This window comes from Rhinatrema bivittatum, chromosome 15 (genome assembly GCF_901001135.1).
Source record: "Rhinatrema bivittatum chromosome 15, aRhiBiv1.1, whole genome shotgun sequence".
Classification (NCBI taxonomy): Eukaryota; Metazoa; Chordata; class Amphibia; order Gymnophiona; family Rhinatrematidae; genus Rhinatrema; species Rhinatrema bivittatum.
Genome location: NC_042629.1, coordinates 64,825,946 through 64,847,181, shown reverse-complemented (window position 1 = coordinate 64,847,181; position 21,236 = coordinate 64,825,946). Strand labels below are relative to the sequence as shown.

General features: G+C 41.4%; 1 protein-coding gene across 2 annotated transcripts in view; it reads left to right on the top strand.

The window, feature by feature from the left end:
• PRDM2 (PR/SET domain 2) overlaps positions 1 to 21,236 on the top strand; it is an 86,010-nt gene that overhangs the window by 46,797 nt on the left and 17,977 nt on the right. For both annotated transcript variants that reach the window (XM_029578121.1, XM_029578120.1), the window contains one exon: positions 1,447 to 1,573. In XM_029578121.1, coding sequence (XP_029433981.1) covers positions 1,447 to 1,573 — 127 coding nt within the window. The remainder of the gene's footprint in view (positions 1 to 1,446; positions 1,574 to 21,236) is intronic.

Genomic DNA, 21,236 nt, shown 5'->3' with positions numbered 1-21,236 from the left:
ACCCATGGCTGTGCATGGGTTAAGAAAATAGATGCTCATAAAACTGAGCATCCGTTTTCCTAACCTGTGCACAGCCATGTCTCCTGGGCACCTGATTCCATGGATGCGCTAGGGACGCATAATTTATCCCTAGCGCGGTGGCTCATTTGCCTATTGCATCGGGTGCCCAAGAGAGGTAAATGTGTGTGCGGTAAAAAAAAACCCCCAAAAAACGGGCGCCCAGTTTGGACATGCGGTTTTTGCACGCCCTTTATTGCATTGACCTGCTTGTGTGCATAAGTTCCATATGAAAAGTGGCATAACTTGAGCATTTTAGCAAGGCATACGTTTGTGGGTTGTTATAAAATTTGCTTGTAAAGGTTCTAACAGATGTCATCCGGGCGATAACAGAGGGATATCCTCCATTGTGGGTATAATCTGGAATGGGGACATAACCTGCTAAGTGAGCATCATCTGATATTCATCCCCCTTTCAAAATAAAGGAATAGAGAAGATCTAAGGTAAAAATGAGCCAAAAGTTTACAGTGGGTGTGGTGATTGCAAACCCTTGCCATAATCTGGTCATTTGCCCGTGGTGGGGTTTATTGTATTATGGTTATTCACAAGAAACCGAGGAAATCAGGACAAAAATGAAGAAAAAAAGTCCGAATTGTGTTAAGAGCTTTGCCACTTTTACCCCTATTTCTTGAATTTTGATTTTGACTCAATAAACCTTGCTTTCAGCCAAATGATTTATTCTGGGAGCAGTTTGTGAATGCCTAATGTGATTTCTTTTTCAGGATTGCTGAAAAAATGTGACCCCCCCCCCCCCACTTCTGTCAGGTGGCAGAAAAGCGAGCACAGAAAATTGCAACCCCCTTCTGCCCACAAAACTAGAAATTACTTAAAACCTTTTTTTTTTCCAAAATGTTCCCTCTATTCCACTTGCCCACCGAGTATGTGGTCAGCCTTTTTTTTTTTGGAGGGGGGGGGGGGTGTGTGTGTTAATACCATGTTGGAGCTTAGCTTTTTCAGCATTTGAGAATCGAGCTAACATAGCTCAAGTCTCCAGTAAAATTCCCCAGCCTGCCGGTGGAGGTTACAGTCCTGCGGAGAGACGTTTTAAAGTTTTTTATTCTTTGCAGACGGGGGGGGGGGGGGGAAGAAATGCGGTCCTCCCTCCAGCAGAGGGGTTTGCAGCAACCACGTTCCCGTGTTCTCTTTCTTGCCTCTCCGTCTCTGTGCTGTTCAGTTCAAGCTGCTGACATAAGCACTGAAGGGTTAAAGAGTCCTTCCTGTTTGGTTCGTCAGTCACTTAGGAAATATGTTCCCAGTGCAGAGTACAGCTGTTTGCAATCCCCGCAGCCAGCCTCACGCCCTCTGGCCCTCCGCCCGCTGCTCGTCTCCCTTTTGACGAACAAGCCCTCGTCTGATTGGTGTCGCCCTGCTCTCTCTCCTCCCTTGCAGCCAATTGAGCCGGGGGAAGAGCTGCTCGTCTGGTACAATGGGGAAGACAACCCCGAGATAGCAGCTGCTATTGAGGAAGAGCGAGCCAGCAACCGCAGCAAGAAGAACTCGCCTAAAGCCAAGAAAGGTAAAATAATAATAATAAAAAAACAAAACAACAAAAACCCCAGCCCCCCCCCCCCTTCCCCTCCCCTGGTTTGTTTTTGTTCACCAGACGTACAAGATGAAGGAGAAGTTGCAGGCGAAACTTGAGTGGCGGCGGTGTGGGTTTCTAAAACTTGGAAACTTTTTTTTTTACAAAGGCTGCCCTGCCTAGCAATCCGTGCGGCGCCGCCGCCGCCGCGGCAGCAGTAAGTATGTCGGAGTGACCTTTTCCAGCCGAGACCGTCTGCCCAGCTAAGCATTTCTGCCTTAAAGGGACCCGCTCCCCCGCTGCTGAATCATAGGATGGGTATGTGCCAGCGCTGCAGGCTTTCGCCTTCAACAGTTCTGGACTTTTTACTTTTCTGTGGTACTCTGAGGAAAGTTTTTAGTGTATTCTGAAAACCCTAAGCCAGTTTCTAAATCTCCGGGTACAGACTGTTTGGTTTTTTTTCTTTGATGGTGTTTTGCTTTATCTGTAGCCATTTTTTTTTCAAGATTGTCTCTCTAAAGGTTAGTAAAGCAAAATGCTGCGTTCCTCAGGTACGGTTTTGTAGAAAGAGACTGAAATCTGTCCATCACAACTGTAATTACCAGGGACAAGCCAGCAGAAATCTAGTAGTACAAAACGCAGGAACACAGTTAATGTAAAAGGCAATAGTATCATTCCTAAACGTGATTTTAAAGGGCAGCTAAGACATTTTGCCTTGCCAGTACTCTGTGTATTTAGTAGTTTTTTGTTTGCTTGTTTCCATTTATTATTTAAATAGTTGGTAAAGAATCGGGCACATAAAGCCTACAATATATTTTTTTAATAGGCTGCTGCTGTTTGGGTCCATGGGGTTAATTTGTAGTAATGCATCTGTTGGAAAGTCTTGACCAAATTTTCACTCCCAATTGTTGTACAATCTTGCTTAATGGGTTACTCTTCAGGTCTGGACAGGCTATATTACATCATGATTGGAGGCTGCGTCAATAAAAAATGAAACACTTTTTTGTGTGCGCAAGAACTTTTAAAAGTTTCTAAATGGGGATTTTGAGAGGAAAGAAAGTTCCTGTATTTACAGTAAGGTGTTCCTGTATTTACAGTAAGGTGGTTTCCATAATGAGTTTGCATATCTGTACATATAATACCACAGCACAGAGCTGACAGTGGGGTAGGCAACTTCATTTCTGGAGTGCCACAAACAGGTCTGGTTTTCAGGATATCCATAATGAATATGCATGAGGTATGTATGTACTACTTCCCTTGTATGCAAATATATCTCATGTATATTCATTATGGATGCCCTGAAAACTAGATCTTTGTGTGGAATTCCAGAACTGAAGTTGCCTACCCCTGCTATAGATAGTTTTGTAAAAATAGTTTAAATGGTGACTGTCATTGAGAGAGAAAAATATAAATATTATGGAGTTCATGTTTTCATTTTTAACACAGTAGTGTACAGTTCTGTTAGCTGCACTGATCTTGAAGGAAATTGGAGGTTTTTGTTTGTTTGGTTTTTTTTTTGCTAGCTTGATTCCTTTTAAAAGGAGTAGCCAAAAAATATTGTAGTGTCAGCTTTCAAGATCAAAGGCTCACTCCTCAGAACTCTTTACATTTTTCACACACAGATGTTTATTAAGCAAAAAGCTACAATAAGGGCTTATAGAATAATTCCCCTTACCTTTTATGCTGCCTCTTTCTCTTCTCTATTCCTTTGCTTGCAGTAGACATTTCTAAAAGTATGTACAGGGTATCTGGGCCTCCCTAGAAGGAGTTTGAATTTCTACTAGCTTCCTACTTTGAGAAATGCTGTTCACATGTAGCATGGCATCATCTCAGTGCGCATTTGGGGGCCAATATTGAAATGCAAATTTACTTATCTGAATAAGTGGCAGCAGCTGAATATCCAGCTATGTTCAGTGGCCGCCACTTAGCCGGCTAAGTATTTATCTGGCTAAGTAGCTAGCCTGTTATCTTGGGGGCGTTATCTTGGGCAACTTAGATAACTTGGGGCCCAATATTTAAAAATAGCTGGTTTTTAAGTGCCAGTCTCATCCACGCCTTTTTATACTACTCATGCCCTGTGTGTAGTGCATTCCGTGCTATAATACCTGTGCTAGAAGCCACTGATTCATGCTCTATAGCATAGGATCAAATGGAAATTAGCTTCTTAGCATTGCACCTACATCTTTTGTAGCATGTGCCAACATCCGTTTTCAAGGCTGGGCAGGTGTTAAGTTGAAAGGAGCCTGAACAATAGTTGGGCCATTTTTGTGCTGTTTACATTGATGATCATGTCTACCATTTGAGCAAATAGACATGCTACTGTAGAGCGCATACTGCCTAGCAAATGATAGGTTCTTTAGCACATCCGTCTGCCATACCTATTTAAAAAAAAAAAAAATCCATATAGAGAACAGGTTGAAAACAAGAAATAGATCACAGCAAAAAAAACAAGGTCACACCATCTCATCAAAATACTTCTTCTGGTAAACATTTCCGATCTGGCACACGCTATTTATTTAAAATTTCTAATTGACCGCTTCCCTGGCTCAGAAAAGTTGTCTTGTCTGTTTACAGCACTAAATATGTATAATATAACATCAACAAAAAACACACCTGCAGAATACATATTCCACAGTGCATCAAATACCATAATTTAGGAGCTAACTACGCTGCAGTATCTTAAAACAACTTAAACGACAACCAATGCCCTATCTCTGTACCACATAAAAATTATAAAGCTCTCCATAAAATAAAGGAGATACTACTGGATGTGGATACTTCCTATATGCTTGCTTTATGCCAAAGAGGGGGTGAATAGGGGGGTTACTTTAAAGTTTAGTTATTTATTGGAAAACTAATAAAGGTATGTTAAAATAAAAATAAAGTACATTAACAAATGTAGTTAATCCACATTTAGTCAATTATTTCTAGAGAAAAGTCATCTTAACTTTTTTTTTTCTTTCCCTAAAGCAAAGACTTTTAAAATGTATTTATTTTATTTAGGCGTTTTATATACCGTCATTCCAAAGGAAGATCACAACGGTTTACAAAATCTGTTTGCATATTCGAGGTCAACATTCACATACTGGGACAGCATTCATATTCTGGGTCAGCACAACAGTAAATATATATCCAAGTTCCTATTCATACAATTTCTAGGTTAGCATAAAGGCAATAAATAATCTTAAGTCCTACTCATACATTTCTAGGGCAGCACAACAGCAGTTACAAATGCTAAATCTCCTAGAGGTATGCATTACATTGTTAAGTTCTTATTTATTGCTTCACTGACAACGTCTGTGGTATTGGCAGTGGAGTTATCGTCGTATAGATATTTTACGTTAAGTCGTATGCATTTCTAAAGAGCCATGTTTTCAGTTCACGCTTGAAGCTCTTGCTTTCTGTTATCTGATGCGGTGACTCTGGGAGGGAGTTCACAACTTGAGGTCACCTATGGAGAGCATTCGGTCCCTTAATTTGCGTTAGGTGTATGTTCTGTGTGGAAGGCACTTTTAGAAGTCTTAGGGCTCTCTGCGGAGTGTACAGTTGAAGTATCACTCATGGGTTAATATTGTTGATTATATTGAACATTAGAATTAATACTTTATAGAGAATTCTGGATTGTACAGGAAGCCAGTGCAGTGCTATCAGTGAGGGGGGTGATGAGTCAAATTTCCTTGACCCTAGTAAGAGTCTAGTAGAGGCATTTTGAAGTAACTGTAATGGTGTTAGTAGACCTGAGGGTTGGCCTAGTAATAGAGAGTTACAGTAGTCTTAAGTTTGAGAATATTAGTGTTTGTAAGACAGTGCAGAAGTTTTGTATTGTTAGTAATTATTTCAGTCGCTGTAATCTCAGTTTGGAGTATCCTGTTTTAATCAATTTACTTATGCTTTTTCATTGTGAAGTTCTCATCAATCTGAATTCCCAGGTCTCGTACTTGATCAGAGGGAGTAATGTTAAAAGTTCCCAGGTCTAGGGTTGGCGGTTTAATTATCGAGGCATTTCTCCATAATCACATGATTTCAGGGTTGTTTTTTTTTTTTGATTTAGTGTTAGTTTCAATTTTTATTGTATTGCCTTCATATATGTTGTCAGCGTTAATCAACATTTATTTACTGCCTCAATGTACTTTACTAGCAAACCTAGGAATCAGCTTCTTCCCATATGAGAATCACATACAATTCTACATCCCTTTCGACCAAACATTTGGAAAAAACTACAATAATGTAGCCGAGAGTGCTGAACCCTGGAGTACACCTGTATTAATTGTGAAGGTGTCAATGTTGAATTCCCAGTTTGACCTGGAAAGTCCTATCTTATTTATTTTTATTTATTTAGCATTTGTTTATATACCGAGGTACAGCTGACATAGCCTTCACTCCAGTTTACATTATAACAAACCAGTTACATTTAAATTCATAACAGTGTAACAGAGAAATGAATCAGAACATTAATTTAATAAAGACAATAAATATATTGAACAATACATTGAACAATAGATATGAGTGTAAGCAGCACTTGAAGTTGACGGTTGATACCGTTAATGAGAAGAAAAGGTTTCTGCAAGATAGGACGAAAGACAGAAGGAGGGGATTGCTGGCATAAAAAGAACGTGAAGGTGGATATGAAAAAGAATCTTCTAGGAAGGAAGAGAACCATTTGTTAACATTTCCATCTATTCCAATTTTTCTCAGCTGATGACATAGGGTATGGCCAACTGTGTCATATGCTGCTGTTAGATCAATTGATACCAGGATATAGGATTAATTTTTGTCAAATCCCTGCAGTACAGGGTCGGTTAAAGAAACAAGTAGAATTTCTGTTGAGCGATTCTTTATTTTTTTCTGAATTGATTTGTGTATAGTATATTATCTTTGAGGTAGTTATCCAATTGTGATAACACAGCTTTTTCTAGGACTTTAGCAATGAAAGGCAGGTTGGATATAGGTTGATAATTGTCCCAATCATGGATTCTGCCAGTTTTATTTTTTAGGGTTGGTTTAATCACGGCTTGTTTTGCCCTAGCAGGGACTCATCCTTCTGCTAGTGAGTGGTTTTTATTATGGATGTGATTATTGGAGTTTTTATGCTGTGTATGGTTTTCAGTGCATTTGCAGGGATTGGGTCCAGTGGGTGGGTAGCAGGCTTACTTTTTGTAATTATTTGGTTTATTTCAAGTTTAGATACTGGTTCAAATGTATTCTGTTTTACTTGTCCAAGTTTTTCTTCAGGCTCTTTTATTGGTAAGCAGGTTGAGAATTGTGTTTTTAGCTTGTTAATTTTATTTAACAGATATATTGCATATTCCTTGCAGGAGTTCCTTGAAAATTCATAGTTATTTGAGATGGTGGAAAATGGGTCTTAAGTTTTTAACTGTTTCAGAGAGTAATTTGGAATTAAATATTACACCATAAATCTGTTTTTTGCATAGTAGTCTCTTTTTTTTTTTTGCCATTGATTTGTTCACAGTATTTTGTTAATAGTGATTTTGTATTTTTCTAGGGATTCCGTAGTTTGGCATTTGCGCCATTGCTTTTCAGATTTTCTCAGGGTCTGTTTTGTGTGTCTTAATTCTTCATTATACCATGGTGTCTTTTGTTTAGCTTTATTGCCTTCATTCTTGAACGTTTTTTCATAGAATGGGCATAGGGTATCAGCTATTTCATTTATGACTTTTTCCAGTAATAATGAGAGAGGACAGATCCCACTCCTCTCCTGAAATAGTTTCACCAACATTTCTTTCCCAAGTTCGGCTATGAATGGGAGTGTTTGCCTCCTTATTTAACAGCCAACAGGAGGTGGAGATGATGAGAGGGGTACGTTAGTGGTAATTAACCAGTAGAAATGGTACAGCTCTGAAGGATCACGGATTCTTATGGTAAATTAGAAAATGAAGACATAAGGCAAAAATTTCAACATTTATTCAAGGATACTTAGAGTAGAGTTTCAGTCTTCCAACACGGGCCGTGTTTCGCCACATGGGCTGCTTCTGGAAGGACAGGGGCCCAGAGGACACAGCAAAATCCAAAAGAAATAATTAAAGAAACAAACCAATGAACATAAAACAAATATGATCAAGAATCCACATGACAAAAAAAGACACCAAATAGCAGACAATTCTAAATTGAAACTTAATAAAACTAAAATAAAAATAATAACTTAAAAGGACCAAAACCTGGCATCTATTCGAAAAGGATCATAGAACATAAAAACCAAAACATACAAATGTGGTGGTGCATATAAACACATAATACATTGTATATATTCAAGGAACAACGGGACAGGAAGGGAAGGAAAATCAGAAACCGGAAGTGGAGGGGAAAGGAGCAGGGAGGGGGGAAGAGAAGGGGAAGGAGGGAAAGAAAAGGGAAAGAGGGAGGAGGGAGTGGAAGGAAAAGGAGCAAGAAACAAGAAAGAACAGGGGAGAAGGGAAGAGAAAGGGAGCTTCTCAAATGACAAATGTTCAGAGAAGGAGGAAGTGACATCACCAAACAGCATGGACTTCTAGCCCTGTTGCTCTTCCTCACATCGCAGCAATTTCCAGCGCCAATACAGCAATCTGTACTCTGCAACTCTAAGAAACGCAGCACCTGGTGTGTCAAAATCCAGGGGTCATGGCAAACAAAAAAAAAAAAGCCCGTGGATCTAGCACAGTATTCCTATGATGCTGGTGGATCCAGATATGCGACCTTGGGTAGAGAAATGGCTGTGCAAAATGAGGAGGCCCAGCCGAATCCTCATACCATGGCTGAGGAGCCCGGAGCTGCGGCCCTATGCTCCCTCACTAAGAAGGGCTTTGATCATTAGTTCACGGATATAAAAAATGAGATAAGATCTCTTAAAGACGAGGTAAATAGCAACATGGAGGGCTTACACCAGGACATAAGGGACTTAGGACCGAGTATCGACGGTGATAGAAGATTACTTTCTGCAGAATACGATAGATGAGGTCTCCCCAATGGCTATTTGGGAGGGAATGAAAGCAGTTATCCGGGGCCATCTTATTAGTATAGCATCATACCACAAGAAACAAAAATGGGCTCAGAGGGAAACCTTAATGCAAGAATTGCGAGATATAGAATGGAAACACAAATGTCATCCAAGTCCGTTTTTCCGTTCACTTAGTCACTCAAAAACGTGAGGCGCTTGCAGCCTTGGACGCGGCAGATATAGCCTTCTCGCTCAATCTCCTGAAACAGCGCCATTATGAATTTGGCGATAAAATAGTAAGCTACTTGCTAGGTGCCTTCAGAAAAAGAAGATTAAAGAAATGGTGTACCATATTAAACATAACTCAGGTTCCATGCTCTTGCAACAACCAGAAATACGATCCCGATTTCTGGAGTTTTATGAGGAGCTCTATAGGCCGGAACAGGATCCCCTGAAGAGGACATTACCACTTTTCTTGAGATCTGTTCCCCTTCCTGAGCTGTCACCGGCAGACCAGAACCTGGTCGAAAACAGATTACTCCATTTGAGATAGATTGAGCAATTAAGGACCTAAAATCTGGGAAATCCCCTGAATTGGATGGATTCACGCCCCTCTTTTATTAAAAAAAAAAAAAAAAAATAGAACTATAATACGGGGCTCTTTAGCTGCTATGTTTAATCAGCTCCGAGAGGGGGCACCGCTCTTCCCACATGGGAACATGGCGGGAATCATTCTCATACCCAAACCAGGGAAAGACCCTACCAGTTGTACATCTTACCGACCCATCTCCCTCATTAATATAGACCTGAAAACTTTGGCCAAGATACTTGCATTGCGCCTGCGTGGTCTCATCGGGAATCTCATTCACTCTGACCAAGTTGGCTTTATGCCGGGCAGAGCGACCCCAGATAATATTCAAAAGATAAGACTTAATTCATATAGTTAATTCTACCCCCATCCCCGCAGTGTTTATGATGCTAGACGCTGAAAAAGCGTTTGATAGAGTTTACTGGCCATATCTCTTTGCGGCACTGCAAAAAGTGGGCTTAGGGGGTTTCTTTACAGTCTGGATTAAGACACTTTACTGTGCCCCTCCGCATGTATTAAGATCAATCATAGTTATACAGGGCCATTTCCGATCAGGCGGGGAACATGGCAGGGTTGTCCACTCTTCCCGCTCCTCTTTGCTCTTAGCCTGGAACCACTAGCTTAGAAGATTAGACGTACAAGGGAAGTCCAGGGGTTCAGGGTGGGAGGGCAGCAACACAAGCTTAAGCTTTATGCAGATGATGTAATCCTGTCACTTGTTAATCCTATGGTTTCCATGCCTAGGGAAAAATCAGAGGAAATAAAATAAAAGAAAGACGGAAGAGGGACCGGGGGGAGGGGAAAAAGGGAGAAAAGGATAGAGGGGAAGGAGATAAAGGTTGGAGGGATGGAGGAAAGGAGAGGGGGAAGAAGACAAAACGGAGAGTCTAAATTAGGTACCGCCTGAAAAAACTAAAAGAATACAGACCATTGAATATCGCGGTTGAAGCCAGCAGGGTGGGACGTGTTACGAGTGAAAATCCACGTTTCAATAACCAGGCATTGAAGTCACCTCCCCGAATGCGTGGAGTTAGGGACCTCAGTGTCGAAAAACCGCAAATAGGTCAGGCTGATGATGGAAACTAGACCAATGTGAAACCTGTGGAGCTTCTTCACGGGTGTTGCAAATGCAGCTCAAGTGTTCAAAAACGCGCGTTTTTAGAGCACGAGTAGTTTTGCCAACAAAGGTAATGGTATTCAGTACTGTAATAATCTACAAAATGTACGCAGGGAAAAACCCATTACTTTGAGCGGTATCTTACCCACTCAGCTACTCGTTTGGGTGGGAGGTCCCTGCCTGACACTGCTACCAGCTCATTTCACAGTGCTGTGGAGATCCTGGTTCGTGCCTGTGCACAGTCTGCCCTGGACACACACCCCTACACACACTCACACACACTCACGGCCAAACTTCCCCACCTGTCACTGAATCCAATTCCTTTCCTCTCGGACAAAGCATACTAGTGGTAGGTCCAGCAATAGACTCTGTTTAGTTAATAGTTTATATTGGCCACATCACCTTTGCTCTTTCCTCTGCTTTACCTTCCATCATATTACTTTGCCCCTGCAGGCTTTTTTCCTTTTTCCTAAAATATATATATATATATATATATATATATATATATATATATTTTTTTTTTTTTACAAGGAGCATGCATACAAGAGCCTCTTCTAGTTCTTTAATAGATTTTTTTTTTTTTAAAGAGGGAAAAATCCTTTCTGTTAACTTAAAGAATATAAAATAAGAAAAGAGGGAAGGAAAATGTATCTATGCAGTCTTCTTTGTGTCTGTTACGCTATCATGCTCCAAAAACCATATTTGTGTTGAATTTTCGGGATGTTTACTGATTGCATTTCCTCAGCTTCTGCGCTTGTTACCAACCAAAATTTCTCCCTCAATAGTATAAAATACAAATCAAAGATAAACCAAATGCACTAATAGATATAGAGAAAGTAAACCCAGAAGGCCACAGCTGGAACACGGAGTACCACCATTCAAATGTGGGACGATGCAAGTCTTGACCCTCTTGCTGAAGGCCAAGGGGAGGTAGCCTGGTGGTCAGATTCGCTGGCGGTGAAGCAGGAAAGCAAGATTCAGATCCTGGCCTTGGGCGAGTCGCTTCACCTTACATTGTCTCGGCTATAAACTTAGGGCCTCGTTTATTAAGCATTTTCCCATGGACACAGGATGGGGAGGAAAGCCTTAGATTGTAAGCAATCTGGGGACAGGGAAATACCTGTGGTATCTGATTGTAATTGGTGTTGGAGTGGCTGACAAGTCACAGAAATATAAATCTGAAATTACATTAAAACTAAATTCTAGTTGTTTTCCACCCAAACCTGTGTAGGGAGTTTGTTCTGTAGGGAACCTTAACTAGAAAGGATTTAGCTCTGACTTTCCTCCTCCAACTGCTGGAATTTTCAACAGTGCTTCCTGGTCAGACCACAGTTCGTTTGGGACGGTATCAGGACAGTTATTTTGCTTAAGTAAATGGAGCCCCTTGCCTCATTGCACCTGAAAAATAGGCAATACCTTAAACTGTATACATGCCTTTACCAGAGGCCACAAGGGTAGGGAGGAAGTTTGCTTAGGTTGCTGCAGCGTTTTGGACCACTTGAAGCCTATGCAATACTTTCACTGGGAACCCCATGCACAGACTATTACGGTAGCCTTGTTTGAGGTGGTAGCTTAAAAATGTACTTTAGAGAATAATGAGGACCAAAAATTGGAATGTTCAGCCTAATCCAGAATTTTTAATTGATTGTACAATGCTTTGAGCACACCTTGGAAAGACGTGCAAGCAAATTATTATATTAACAGTTCAGCAGTGTAACCTAAGGATTTTAGCAAGTTAAAATAATTTAACTTTAACATTCGTGTGTGTAGCTGTAATTTAAATATCAAATGGTATTTGGCTTATTCAATGCTTATTTCAGAAAATTTTACATAGAAAATCACTTAAAGAAAAAAATGGCATTTTCTTCATTAATTTTCTATCCTACTTCTGACCCATCAAAGTATCCAATGGAAGTGTAAAACTTGGAGTGCAGATTCAGCTGTTGGATCCTGCTTCAGTATAGGAAAAATAACCCATGCTATAGTTACACAATGTTAGGTTCCATATTAGGTGCTATAGAGATTGCCATGCTGGGTCAGACCAAGGGGCCATCAAGCCCAGCATCCTGTTTCCAACAGAGTCCAAACCAGGCCACAAGAACCTGGCAATTACCCAAACACTAAGAAGATCCCATGCTACTGATGCAATTAATAGCAGTGGCTATTCCCTAAGTAAACTTGATTAATAGCCGTTAATGGACTTCTCATCCAAGAACTTATCCATACCTTTTTTGAACCCAGCCTTACCAATGCTCTTCAGGAGGCACACCTATCCAGTCTGGGTTTTATGACTACCACAATAAAAGCTGAGTCTCCAGTGTTTGCAGATCTGTCTTGTGCATATTCTTTATGGATATCCTGGAAACCCAACTGGTTAATTGTGTCTCCAGTGTGTAGGAAGCCTAAGGTGAATCTAAAGTCTGTAAATGAAGTGTGGGAGAGCACACAGATGATGCATAAGAAATTGCCATACTGGGTCAGACCAAGGGTCCATCAAGCCCAGCATCCTGTTTCCAACAGTGGCCAATCCAGGTTATAAGAACCTGGCAAATACCTAAAAACTAAGTCTATTCCATGTTATCGTTGCTAGTAATAACAGTGGCTATTCTCTAAGTGAACTTAATAGCAGGTAATGGACTTCTCCTCCAAGAACTTATCCAATCCCTTTTTAAACACAACTACACTAACTGCACTAACCACATCCTCTGGCAACAAATTCCAGAGTTTAATTGTGCGTTCAGTGAAAAAGAACTTTCTCCGATTGGTTTTAGATGTGCCACATGCTAACTTCATGGAGAGCCCCCTAGTCCTTCTATTATCCGAAAGAATAAATAACTGATTCACATTTACCCATTCTAGACCTTTCATGATTTTAAACACCTCTATCATATCCCCCCTCAGCCGTCTCTTCTCCAAGCTGAAAAGTCCTAACCTCTTTAGTCTTTCCTCATAGGGGAGCTGTTCCATCCCCTTTATCATTTTGGTCGCCCTTCTCTGTACCTTCTCCATCGCAATTATATCTTTTTTGAGATGCAGCGACCAGAATTGTACACAGTATTCAAGGTACGATCTCACCATGGAGCGATACAGAGGCATTATGACATTTTCCGTTTTATTCACCATTCCCTTCCTAATAATTCCCAACATTGTTTGCTTTTTTGACTGCCGCAGCACACTGAGCCGATGATTTCAATGCGTTATCCACTATGACGCCTAGATCTTTCTTGGGTTGTAGCACCTAATATGGAACCTAACATTGTGTAACTATAGCATGGGTTATTTTTCCCTATATGCATCACGTTGCACTTATCCACATTAAATTTCTTCTGCCATTTCGATGCCCAATTTTCATCTCACAAGGTCTTCCTTGGACCTATCTTGCCTCCCATTCTTCAGGCCAGTTGAATTGCTAGTGCAGGGCTTCCCAAACCTGTCCTGGGGAACCCACAGCCAGTTGGGTTTTCAGGATATCTCCAATGAATATGCATGATATAATTTGCATACACTAAGTTTCCATGTTATGTAAACTTATCTCATGCATATTCATTGCGGATATCCTGAAAACCCGCCTGGCTGTGGGGTCCCCAGGGCAGGTGTGGGAAGCCCTGGCTTAGTGCTTCTAGATGTATCTTGTGCCTCACAAGGAACAAAATATTGACTGATGGTATGGAAGGAGGGAGAATTACTGTCCTCTTTGAAGGATCCCTGTTGGCCTAGAGTAGTAGGCTTCTAGGAGAGTACAAGAATCCTGAGGCAAAAATGCTTGCAGTTCATATTTATTATTTCGGCTTGATTGAGGATCAGAAATTTAGGTTTGTTTTTTTTTTTTCTGTTCTCGTCTATAGGTTGAGAAGCATAGGTTGGATAAATACCTGCAGAGGCAAACAATGTAACCAAAAATAGTACTTTTAGACCAGTACTTTTCAGCCTTACATATATATTGTATAACACTTTCCAGTTTGCTCAGTGCTCGTAGCACACCATCCACATTTCAAACGATCCTCGTCCCACCCCCAACTGCATGATCCTTTCTGCCTCCCTCCACCCACCCACAATTCTCATCCTTGCCTTCCCCCTCTCCCGTGATCTTTTTGTGAATCACGGCTCAAAATATGTATGAAGTTGGTTTGTGTGTTACTTTTGTTGGGAGTGCTGCCCCTTTAAGAGCAGATGGTGTGATGACCACTTGCTCAGCAGGTAGTGCGAGCCACAGCGGCAGGTTACGGTGGGAAGACTGCATGTTAGGCATTGGGACTCAGGGAACTGGGCCACAGTGGCAGCATTGATATGAGGGGTAAGTATCCTCTTCCCCACCCCCTGCATGATCCTGTTTTTCCCTGGGCATTCTCTTTCATCGCCTGCTGGCAGGAGGGAGAGCAGCATGTCATCCTTTGCCGATTTCACGCTGAGGTTTGAATGCACGGCTTAGGGCAGAAGAGGCAGACAGTGCACGAAGAGCATCGAGCTAGTGCTGCCGCTGCCATGGCACAGTGAGGACCTTGAGCAGCATTGCTGTAGACTGTTTCACCTTGTTTTCATTCAAGCTGAACTTCAAACATAATTTACAAGAAGACACAGAGGAATTCTTGCCTTTTTTCATGCAGCATGTTAAAACAATTGAAAGGAGAAGTGGTGAATGCAACATAGAGATGAAAATATGTAAGGAATGCGGGGCAGAGTTCTAGAAGCCATATTGATCCTGAAGAAAACTGGAAACTTTGCAGGTTGTGCTAAGTTTTATTGCTCAACGTAGAAAGAAATAGTAGTTCATGAGCTTTTGAGATGACGAAACGCTGTCTTCATATGCGACTGCAAGGCTGAAGGAAGTATTGGAAAAAAAAATCAATCTACTAGTGCAGGGGCCATTCAGAAATGATGAGGGGGGAAGACGTGCCCGCATGTGCATTCACTCCCCTGACCTTCCTCTGCGCCCCCACCCTCCCCCCCCCCCCCCCCCCCCGAATGCTCCTTTTGTCAGTATGTGCGTTGTTATACAGTGCCTGGGCTCTGTCCAGCAGATAGATGAGTGCATACCGCTCATCCAGTGGTTAGAAGTACGTGTGCTTTGTAACATGAACAGAGTGCTGTTACCTGCATAAGCACGTGTTTACCCACGTGAAATGCTTCTCTAGAGAAAACTATTTTCGTTGTATTTTGTCTTCAGTTAAAGATACAGCACAGTTTTTGCTGAGATGTTGAAAGTATACCTTTAAGAAACGAAATGAATCAAGAAATATTGCTTTCTTCAGTCAGGAGTGTCCCAAAAAAGGCAGTGCAGATATGGCTTATGGAGTGTGACCGACAGTGACCAACATACACAAGTAGCAACAGTCAATTAAAAAAATGAATGGACTGATCCAATACATTGTATTTGTGACTTGTAATGGTAGTTTTAAATATCACCTGCTCAAAGTCCTGGTGAGGTATGACATTAACACTATATTCCTAAAATTAGTAATTAATTTTTGGCTGATTGAATTAGCATTAATTAGTGTTAATCTCTTCTTGATACTGTCTGCCAGCCTCTGGTGTGGGAGTTCCTGCCTTTCGGCAGTCTCTAGATATCAATTCTTCCTTCTTGCAAGCTTGCAGTCACATCTGCATCTTGAAAGTGCATGCAAAGATTACAGAATTTCATTTCACGGATTAAATGTCACATATTGCTTTATTTTTACTAAACGATATCATTGGAGTCTATCTGTCTTTCACATATTTTGTAGTCACTTTCTGTTGAACAGCATTAATGTACTTAAAAAGCTAAAATAGACACTCGATGAAAACCAAACCTTTTTTTTTTAAATGCAGTTTGGATGACACTTGTTCTCACCGAATATATTTCCTTAATCCCTAAAACAGTTTTCTTATTCCTTGGTTCCCACTGTACCATTGCTTATAGAGCAGTAGAAGATGAAAAGAAAGGCAAAAGTAAAGTGTAATGATCCCTATCAAAGGTACAGAGAAATGAACCTCACAAAAGATACCATGGCAGCAGGAGGTGTGTGTTCACAAATCAAAGCAAAACCTGAGAGGGTACAGAGAACATGGAGCAGAGGGGCCCTCGTACTCTCTGCTTCACACTGAGAGTACATATGCTTTTTTTTTTTTTTTTTTACACCACTAATAAGATAATTTATAGTTTTCTGTTCTTCATAAATTTATGAAACAATATTACAATAAACAGACTAAAACGGAACAGACTCAGCCTTTGCAGACTGTCCGCATGGTACATTAGTGTCCTGATCCAGGTGTAACAGTTACTAGGCCTTAAATCCCTGGGTGAATAAATGAATCTTTAATGTTTTTTGAAAGCCTTTGGGCAAGAGGTTGCACGCAATGAATCTGGCAACAAGCTCCATATGCATGGGCCAGCCACCGAGAGAACCCTTTTCTTATTTCTCTAAATCATGTTCTAAACTCCTCCCGAGAGGGAATGCCAGCCGCCTCCACAGCTGCACCAGACGCCATGTGCTGCACTGGGCCCTGGATCCTCCTCCCCGGGTTTGTAGGAGAACTGCCTGAGATCGGGAGTCTCTTTTTTTAGCGATCTGAGACATGATGGCATCCGAATTACAGAGCACTATTTTTTGTGGAGTTTTGCGGGGTTAGCTAGCTGTCTGTCTTAATTGCAGCTCGGGGGAGGACGGAGCGCCACGTTCAAGCAGCCATCTTCCGCGGTGGCCACGCCCCCTCTCCACAGAGAAAAAACTGTCCCTGGTTATCCTGAAGTTTGCCAGCTTTGCAGAAGGAACTTTGAGGAGGTGTTTGCTGGGTGGAGAGCTCTCTCAAACCTGTGTAACCACAATATGCAATATCTAAAATTGTATAATAATAAAGGAATTTTATTATGACACATTCTTACATAGGTTTACCCACCACATTTTTTTTCATAAGATCGAGATGATATTCACTAAGCTGTAACACGTTTTCTTCTTGCCTGGGTTCCTAGAAGTTTCTGCTTGAGTTGCAGTGCTGATTTTTGTCCAGTTACTTGTTTCTGTCGGTGACAGCAAGATACTATGAGTCATCCCTCGCACTTCTCATGCACAGTGCTTTCGGTGGTGATCTGATTTCTTGTATTGTTTTTCATTTCCGATTTACTCCCTTCATTTGGTCTAATGATGCAAATCTCAGTCCTGTTTGGCTGTTGGGGCAGTTTTATCATCCTGCAAGGGGACAAACAAGAGGATTATGTTCTGTGTACGTTTAGGTGGGCTTAGTCTGTGGTTCTTCAGTCCCGTTAGTTGTAACTACAGTGAATCTGAACGTTAGTCATTTACATGGAGGAATGCGTTTCAAAAGAGAGCTTCCTTGATTCCAAATAAAACCTCACCATTAACAAAAATCTGAATGAAATCATTAAAAGAAAAGGCAGCATGTTCAAATCAAATAGAACAATTGAGTGACTTTTTTTTTTTGTGGGTTTTTACTTATGGAAAGTATTGGCCTGAATAAAATGGAGGAGGAGCATAATTTGGGTAAACGGTTCTTTCTAAAATCTACCTCGTCTCATACTCATAGTGTAGCCCAGTCAGGCAGAGCTGTCCTGCTGGGCCTGGCAAGGAAAAAGGAATTGTCCCTTCTGAAAAGGCACCTGGCAAGAGAGGGGGAAGCATCCTGCCTGATGCTGGTGGAAGAGAGCGCAGCTCAATACTCAGTGGTCGCCCCAGTCTGCTGGGGCAGCAGAAGAGATGGCAGCTGTTGGCTGCACCCAGGTCTTTTCTGCCATGTTAGCATGACTGTAAGAGGTTTGTCTTCCGTTCGGGCCAACGGGGGAACTTAACAGCCATGTAGTTCTACCGGTGTCAGATAGGTGATAAGTTGATAATTGATAACTAGTAATGTCGGTCCATTGAATACTGCCAACTGGATACAGTATGGCGCATTCATTCATAAGGATTTTGTTTCATGCAAACCATAGAACTCGTGTCATCAGAAAATAAGCTGATATGACTCATTAGCTGGCTGACCTTTGAAAAGTAGGTCACCATTCAGCACAGAAATGCATGAAAACTTCCTGGAACCAAAAGTAAATCATGTGCAGGTATGCACATTAAAAGATTATATTTTTACCTGCCCTGCTGTGCCTAGTATAATTTGTTTAATGCACTCTTTTTTTTTTTTTTTTTTAAATCATACTAAATACTCATCCCATAGGTTTACTAGTCAGGCAGCGGTCCTCAAGCCAATCCTGGTGTCTCTCCCTGCCAGTCTGGTTTCCAGGATATGCACAGTGAATAAGCTCAAGGAAGATATGCTTGCAGTAGAGCTGCAGCCTAGGAGTTAGAGCCATAGGTTGAGAACCATGGAAGCCATGGCTCAAATCTGCCTGCTGCTCCTTGGGAGCATGGATGAGTCACTTCACCCTCCAGTACCTTAAGCACAAACCTCAGGCCTCATTATTTAAGCATTTCCCCATAGACATTTTTTTAGAATGCACAAAATCGAATTAGCACGAACTAAATGGATTTTAGTATTCATTAAAAAAAATATTTAGCGCATGCTAAAATGAAATGACAAAATTAAACAAGCCCCCTCCCCCTCCCCCCCAAAAAATACAACAAATGAACATTTTTGTAGCTGCACTCCCCCTGGTTATTATAAAACTTGCAGCCCATCAGACAGCCTAAGCTGATACTGTCGTCATGGCCTGATTTAAGGCTGCTGTTAGTAGTGAGGTGCCCAGTCACTCGTACAGACTTCCAGACACATGACTGCATGGGCGCTGGCGTTTCTGCTCGGACTTCTAGTTATTGCAGAAGCCAGACCCAATTACCAGTCAATTTAACCATTGCAACTTGACAGACAAATCTAGCCACCAATTATTGTCTTTTTATGTTTAACATTTAGTATTAAGAAAATGACTCTAAATACTGTAACGCAAAAAAACCCCACTCAGTTTAGATTTAGCTTTCTATGGTTATAGTGTTTAGAGCAATTTTCTTGATATTAGGTTACATTGTGTTTTGCTCTTAGGTTCAAATTTGGTTTTTTTTTTGTTAGTATTAACATTTCTTATTGGCAACATTCATAGCCATTTATATTACCATAATTCAAAGCTAATCATTTCCCTCCTTTAAGCCCCTGGAAACATACCCTCATTGGAGTCTAGCACATGAATGAGTATCAAATAGGAGAGCATGGGCCAACAGACTTAGAACCCTCCACACATCTCCTCCACCAAAGCAGGCAGAATTCTTCACTTCAGAGATCTGCGTGGTTGCAGTCGGGCCTGCAGGGCAGGTTCCAGGTTGTCTATGAGTGACGTCCATGTTTGCCTGAGTGTTGCATAATCCTTTGCCTTCCGAGAGAGTGCAGTATCAAATTCAATACATACCATGTTAATCATACGCCCTTTCCATTCGGGAAAGGTAGGAGGAATGACCTTAAGCCAATTATACAAAATACACTTCTTTGCCAGTAGAAAAACCTTAGCCAATAAGAGTGTATGGCTTACAACATTCAAAATGCAGAACTGTACAGGGCAAATTACAGCATGACCTGTAATGGCCGCCAAGTATTGGATAATCACTTTGCAGAACACCTGAATCAGGGCGAGTTCCCATAGGCAATGAAGCAGCGTAGCAGTTTCACCACGTTTCAGTCATTGCCTTTTGAACAACTGTGTGCTTGTTCATCCCTCTGTTCTAATTTTGAAGTTTCCTCTCCTTGCTTAAACATATTTTCTCTTGAACATACTTTAGAACGAATGATGTACCCCTTATTGCAGTGGTCACATTCTCCTGAAGTCAGTTCTTGGCTCTTATATGTATTCTTGCTTTGGAATAAATCCAAACTCCCTCCAAATGAAGGGGTGGGGGGGGGGGGGTAGCTTTAGAGAAGAAGGCAGGTAGTCAATCAGTTTTGGATCCATTCGGGCCATTCATAGCTTGACTCCGGATTTATTCTGTTTGGCTGCAGATGTTGACGTTCTCAGATTTGCAATGCAGTCAATATATTTGAAACTTCGTGTTTGTATATATGAAATCTGTCAATGTTCTCATAAATCCAGTCTGAGTAAATCCGAGGTGTGCTGAAATAAAAACAGCGCTGGAAGTTGGCGCAAGTTAAAGCTGACTAATCCAGAACAGAGTGTTGCTTATTCAGACTATGTCAGAGGAGGTTAGCCCGTCCCTGGTTCTACCCTAAATGTATGGTGATGAGTAACGCAGTAGCACCCTGACAGACTTGCTTCATAATATGATAGTGACTAATTGGGAGGAGAGTTCAGACCTAAAACACACACTTTGCCTGAGGGGGGACAGTAACATTCGGTAAGCTTTTTTTTTTTTTTTGTTCTGCTAGCCGAGTGACCTAAGAGAAATGTTGGAGCTGTTTCTGCTTTGAAATTATACATCGTGGTGGTTGATGTTTAATTTGCGATCCGCCTAGTAGGATGGCTGGCTTCCGTATAGGTGAAATATTAAAAATAAATAAATATGTGGTACATACCAGTATGATGACCAGAGCCCACAGTTGCCTTCAGATTTTTCAGGATTCTGTGGCATTTATGTGGCAAATTTGCATAATTTTGTATAAAGTTTCACATCTCTCACTATGCAAAAAAAGTCAATTTATTGAAAACCTTTCACATTGTTTTAAAATATTTAAATTATATACAAATACAAAATTTGCCAAGTACAAAAATAAAATATTAACAGGTCTATCCAGTACCGAGCGGTAGGAAGAGCTGCGTTAGTGCCTGCGGCACCCGCGGTTGCCGCACGCACAGTGCAGCTCACCTACCGCTCGATCCTGAACACTAATTTTATTTAAATGTAAACTGCGTCCATGAAGCCTTAGGCCCGCCCAACCCATTTTACTGGATAGAGCGCCTATACAGTATCCTGGGTGCGTGGGCCTAAGGCTTCACGCCACGCTGGTATCTGTCATTTCAAATGTCATTTGAAATGACAGATACCAGGAAGTCGGGACTGCCAGTCCCCCCTCCCCTCCTCCCGAAGCAGGGCGCGAAAAGCAGCCTTGCTCCGGGAGGAGGAGAGACACTGACGGCGGCGAAGCA